This window comes from Gouania willdenowi, chromosome 5 (genome assembly GCF_900634775.1).
Source record: "Gouania willdenowi chromosome 5, fGouWil2.1, whole genome shotgun sequence".
Taxonomy (NCBI): domain Eukaryota; kingdom Metazoa; phylum Chordata; class Actinopteri; order Blenniiformes; family Gobiesocidae; genus Gouania; species Gouania willdenowi.
The window spans coordinates 23,973,746-23,980,286 of record NC_041048.1 but is presented as its reverse complement, the minus strand read 5'-3'; the positions used below and the strand labels follow the sequence as shown (position 1 = coordinate 23,980,286).

Here is a 6,541-nt window from a genome sequence, read left to right as displayed (position 1 = left end):
TTTTTTATTTACCCCCACATATCAATCCCGCACCCCCTTAGCACCTAGAAAGAAAAAAATCCTGGCGCCGTGCCTGTTACCATGACTACCTGTCAACATTGAGCTGTTCTGCAAAGCTGCATTTGAGACAATTTTTTGAAATAATTAAAAAATGGAATCATTGCAGTCCAAACAAAAAGGTTCATTGCCTTATAGATAGGTATTGTATTATTATATTATAATTATTAATTGGTGATTATTACCTGCTTCAAACTCAACACGTATCAATAACACTCAATGTCGTTCTTTTTTTGTGACCAACTGTAACAAACCATGCATGTGTACCTTTTCAAAAAGCTATTTTTGTCTGTTTTTTTCATTTTATTTTGGTAGGTAAAACCACTTCCTGTCCATTTTGAGGAGTGAATGTTGCATTTTGTGCAGATCACATGGAAAAAAGGATTGTGGATAATTATCTTTAACTATATAAAAGTGAATTGTCTAATTTTGAGTCTAAATGTTTTTGAACATCAAACTTTTAATTATTTATTAAAAATTAATGAGAACATGAAGGTAGGCAAACATGGCATTGAAAGGGCTTTACATTAACTTCTTGCTTTATTGGATTTGATACTGTTGGTGTTTTTTTTCCTATTCACGAAAGTAAGGATTTAAAAAAAAAATTGAAAGATTGAGTAACCTCTGACTGTTGCTCATGTTGTGAGTAAATGACAGTAGACGACTGACAGTGAAGATGGACGTGTAAAACATCACTGAGGTGTTTATTGGCATAGTCTGATCACAAAAAGTGCATCTGTTTACATTTTCTCAGCATGAATAATCAGAGCGTGTAAGGCACAGTGTTTTTGGTGGATTGTTCAGTGCTTCTCACTGTGAAGTCTGACCTGGCACACATTCATAGATTCAATGAACTAATCACATAGACGTAAATTAAAAGAGCTCTTATTGTCACCTGTAGCCGTTTGTTCACTCACTCATCTAAAGCTCATATCTTAGCCCAAACACAGAGTTGTGTGTACATGTGATAAACACAGAAGAGTTGGACTGTTCAACAGCCTGTACAAGCGATTTGATCATTTGCATCCACAAGATAAAAAAAAATACAGCCCTTATTCCCTTTTATATGCATCATTACATTAAAAGTTTTTCTAAACGCTGAGCATGAAGGCACAGCTCATCCCACTCCTCTACAGGTAGTCTTTAGGGACGATGGGGTCTCCATACATACAGTCGTCTTCTATTGCCAGGTTGTACTTGCTGCCACTTCCTCCTTTGTAAGCACTGGTCACGATCCGCAGCCAGCCTTTCTCTCCCTGAGCACAAAAGGTCAAAGTATGTGTTTCCAACTCCCAACATTTTACCATTTTATTGTCTGAATGCTCATTTTATAAGTTATTGTGTTGATCCATTGATTACATGCTAATAAAAGCGTTTCAATAAAAACTGCATGAAAAAGGTTGAAATTGCCACTCAAAGGTTTGCATTGATCACCACTGTATACAAATTGTTGGTAAAGATTTGCGCGTTGCATTGTGGGATGTGTAGTCCCGTAGACAGATGCATAGAAGGGTTTCTACCTAATTCTTACTGAGATTTCTTGTGTTTGCCCCGAAAACTCTATCAGAGTTACTTCCCAACACATTTATGGTGTTTTCACAGACTGAAAGTTGTGGTTTATTTTAATGTTTGCAAAGAAATATCCAAATCCGGTGGAAATTGGATGTTTTGTGGAGTGAAGCGATAAACTACTCCACAAAACTACAACAAAAATGGTGCCAAGACAAACTTCCCTCTTCGTCTGCCGAAAAACACTTCTATGCACCCGTCTATGGGACTCCAGTTCACATTTCAAAATGCAAAGCTTTTCTAAAATGTCAGTGAGCGAGTGTTTACCGTGGAGATGAAAACAGACTTTAGAGTAGAAATTCTTACCCTTTTCCTTTCTTGTTGAAGTAAATTAAGTTTGATTCATTCATCTATTCTATGAGACATAAACTAAGATTTTCTTTAATTGTTTTTAAAGGTCCCATATTATAGTGTTTTTCATCAATTTCACACGACTGTCAAAGGTCCAACAACACTGTACCCATCCGTGGAACTGAATATCAGCTAGGGGTGTGAAAAAAAAAATCTTTTTCATGATATATCGCAATTTTTGGGTGCCGATTTTAAATCGATTTCTTTTTTAAAAAAAAATTTTTTTTCTTTTTTTATTTAAAGAAAAAAATAAAAAAAATAAAAATTCTTTTGGATATTTAATAAATATTATTTCAGTGGCTACAATGCTTTCAATGTGTTGCAATGGTTACTTGATGCACTTGATTTTATGATGGCAGTGTGTAATGCCTGCAATATTTACAGTATATACGCACAGGGTTTTTATTTTCATATAATCTGTTCAGATCAGTGTTTAAACTGACACAATAGGAGAAATTCTTTTTATTATTATTTTTGTGCATTGTCAGTAACTCACTGTGATATTAACTGGGTAGAGTATCGCGTCAAAATCGTATCATGACCCAAGTATCATGATACGTATCGTATTGCAACATCTTTGCCAATACTCACCCCTAATATCAGCATTCTGAATGTTTGCTGAGAACAGGCTGTTTCTGTGCCTGCACCTTTAAATGCTAATCAGCTCCGTCTGTCGACGCCTACTTCTGTAGCTGGGACAGAATATAGGCACTTATTTTGATTTGTACAACCAACAACAGAGCATTTTGCGTGTTTAGCTCTGAGCGACGACATTGCAAAACACTACTGCCACACCAAACGCCCCCCTCTCGATGTCCCCTATCACTGCTAAGAGGAGGTCGGCCTAGGAAAATGACTCTTTGGTTACGTAACGACAGGAGCTGAGTCTGAACAGCCTGTAGGAGCGCCGTGTTACCAGTGGGTGGGCTGCAGAGACCATCCAGGAATCGCTTGTTCTCCTCATTCTGGGAGTTGGCATGTTCAGGGAGGACCAGTTTAGAGATGTAGACACCAGAAAAAGCATATTCTTCATAATATGGGACCTTTAAATAGGGTGGGCAGCAGCTTTAAAGGTTTTCATTGAACTTCACCCTGAGAGGTTTCCCTTTGAAAATACCCTCAAAGTGCTGTGTGACGTCATTTCCTTTGATCACGGACTCACCCACGGCTCGCCCCAGGAGTTGCGTACGATCCAGTATTCGACACCGTTTTCCACTCCCCATCCAGCTACTGAGACGATGTGGTTGATGGAAGCGTCTTTCTGGTATTCTGAGTACACGCCTCCAGTGTACGCGTCCAGCTGATCTGTGGCCATGATCCCACAGCTGGAGGAGACAAACCGCACAGAACACAGACTGAAGATGTGTGCTTTGATTACGGGTCAGTTTGACCCATGTCTTAAATCAGCTGTAAAATTTACTAAAAAATATGATCTATCATCTAATTTGTTTCTAATCTCTTGGTTATCTTGTTTGGCTTCCTAATCAATGAAAATATTGGTATTCTGAGGCTTTTTTTCCACTAGATTTACAGCATCTATTTTTTCAAATGGTAAAATGTTCCTGAAGATTCACTGACAGGTAGTGGGAAGAGTTGATGTGAAACACATTTTAATAATTGTTAAAGACGTATGTGTAAGCGATAGAACTATAACATTGTTCCACAGTTTTATGTTAATTTAAAGGAGCATAGAGCAGGATCTACAAATCAGACTCCATAGTGACACCACAGTGGTTAGTGTAACTGCAGCCAATTAGCCAAGCCACCATGGGGCGCGCATCAGCTGTTTAGCACCAGAGCTGATACTGTGGATAGAGGATGGATACCCTGACAGGACCCAACGGCACCGTACGGGTCGGGTTGGGTCACATAGTGTTGTTTGCACGCAGCGTTCTTCCTTTTGTGCTGCAGCGGATGTAGTCCTGAAAAATGCAACTTTTCCAGCAGCTGATCCGCTGGGCACGGAGAATGGAGCAGAGGACAATTATAAAGGAACACACTGTGGAAACATTCCTTTTTCTGAACAATAACATGAGACATGGATTATGTAAATAGATCCGATGGGTCTCTTGCGTGCACTGCCTCTGTTTGTGTTTCACTTTCGCTTGTTACCCCGTGTGCTGATCTGATGTTGACATTAACAGTTGTTTATTCATAAAATTGGTGCTTACCACTAAAACAAACGAGAACATGCGGCCCGATCCGCACTTTAACTGTGACACGTGACGGTTATTTATTTACTAGCCGCTCATGTGAGTGTTTACTGTAAGACCTGTGCACATGTTTCTGCATTCATCTGCGGAACCAAAGAGTAGTTTAGTCCACTGTGCCTGTCTTCTTTCAGTCTCCAAGCCGTCTTCTTATCATTTTTTTTTTTTTTAAATTCCGGTTTATTTCCAAGCCTTCGAGAACGCGCACCAACGTCATATGACGTCACCATCAGCATCATTTGACTTCACGTCCGCAGAACAGCAGTACAAAATGTATCCCACAATCTGTTGTGTGTGGACTCATTCTCTTTGGTTTAAAGCGCTTCATCACCCATTATTAGCATTAAAAAATTGTGAATGACAGTCAGTTTTTATAGAACTTCCATGACAATTACAAAATTGATTATCTGAACTCAATTACAACAGCAACAGATTATTTGAATTACAATTACAATTACATCACAATTGTTATTAAGTATCAATTACTCGATTACAATTATAATTGCCCCCAACCCTGCGTGGGTCCATCCTGTTCTTCATGGTGATCACACTGACCTGATGGGGCCTCTAGTGTTGATCTCTGCCATCATCTTCTCTCTCCCTCTGACAGCTCCGTAGTCTCCCACCTTCCACAGGGTGAAGTTCTTGATGATGTTGCACTGTCCGAAGGTGGTGCAGGTCCCGCACTGGTTGAAGGCCACGCACTCTTTAACAAAAGACCACCATGCACAGCTCAGACTGGGACAGAGGGCAGCAGTTCAATCCTCATACACTCCAGGACACTCACTCTGATCAATGGCCTGGTAGTTGTTGCACGTCTCATCTGGAATCCCATGGGTGTTGGCGTACTCCCACACCCCGGAGTGATCGCCTCCGTGGCAACTGCCTGCATCGCCGCAGTCGATCACATGCTGGACGGACAGGTAGGCAGAAGGCCACGCCCCTTTACGCTTAATGTTGATACGATCTGAAGAAAAAGGAGGAGGAGGAGAGCATCATCCTCTCTGTGAGGTGAGATAATGGCTCTATAGCTCGATCATACCTGCCATGGCACTGGTGCTGCCGTGTGCCCAGCAGGAGCCACAGTACTGGGGAATGTGCTGGTTTCTGGTGGTGCTGGCGTAGTTGATACCATTGCGGTTCCTCCAGTCCCATTCCTTAGGCAGATCGGAGACGTTCAGGTACTCATGAGGACGAGGAGAAGTCCTGTGGAGGGACATGTTCTGCAGCTGAAACACTAACACATAACTTGGCCAATGTCTCCAACCAGGGAAGCACAGAGAGAACATGCAAACAGCATACAGGAAGCTTTGAAAGCTTCTGTTTAATTAGGACTCATGTGTATTTACATTGGTGGTCATGATTAAAGTGTCATAAAAAATAAAATAAATGAATTTATACCTACAGATATATGAGTCAATGCTATAACACCTAAATATTCTGTCCAACTGCATTTATTTGGTTAAAAAAAAAAAGGTTTAAATGCATAAAAATATACCAAATATGTAGTAAAGGTATACATTTTCTCAAGTACATATTTTTTTTAAGAATTTTTTTTTTTACTAATTTACTTCTATAATTTATTCTGTTATTCAACGTGTCCAAATATAATATAGTGCGACTGTTGTTTTGAAAATAATCTTTAAAAGTGCTATAATTCTATTAAAAATGTATGTTCTGCCTTATTTTAGCTATATTATTATAGTCCTGTATAAGATTTACAAGTATTTCTGTTTTTATTTCCATCATAGTCATAAAAACCTTGACAGATGTTTTATGAAATATATCATGCGCTCCACTGAATATAAGGAATGAGAATCCTACCTCAGTCCAAAGTGAGCTTTCCTCTCTCTGCGGACATAACAAGGCTCCGCGGAGTTGAAAAACACACCGGCAGACACACAGGACAGGACGGCCGACAGCAGCACCAGCAGCACGGCACGGGGGGCCATGGATAACCGGGACAGTGGTAGTGGACAATGGACAGTAGTGGTGGACAGAGCAGGGAACAGTAGTAGTGGACGGACCCGGAAGAACAACTAGCTGATTAACGAGTGGCACGAGCTTTAGCGTCACATGACAGAGCAGGACGTCACATGGTCTACAGGAAAAGGGAGCGGCAGGTACACCTAAAAACAACTAACAGATATATAAACAGAGGTGAAAGTAATGGATTACAAATACTCTCGTTACTGTAATGAAGTTGCTTTTATGGGTACATGTACTTTTTTTTTTTTTAAGTATATTTCTAAATCAGAAATTTTACTTGTACTTAAGTACGTTTTAGAAGAAGTAAAGTAATTAGTTACATTTCTACACCCAACCATTACTGAGTAAATTATTAATAGTTAGTT

General features: G+C 39.8%; 2 protein-coding genes across 2 annotated transcripts in view; one reads left to right on the top strand and one right to left on the bottom strand.

Annotated features, from left to right (window-relative positions):
* kdm5ba (lysine demethylase 5Ba) overlaps positions 1-6,541 on the top strand; it is a 46,567-nt gene that overhangs the window by 36,097 nt on the left and 3,929 nt on the right. The window lies entirely within an intron of this gene.
* ctsz (cathepsin Z) lies at positions 723-6,250 on the bottom strand. The gene is made up of 6 exons (XM_028446743.1): positions 6,012-6,250; positions 5,230-5,393; positions 4,975-5,154; positions 4,743-4,893; positions 3,140-3,302; positions 723-1,313 (listed from the first exon to the last, which is right to left on the bottom strand). The coding sequence occupies exons 1-6, from the start codon at positions 6,137-6,139 to the stop codon at positions 1,188-1,190; spliced, it is 912 nt and encodes a 303-aa protein (XP_028302544.1). The 5' UTR covers positions 6,140-6,250; the 3' UTR covers positions 723-1,187.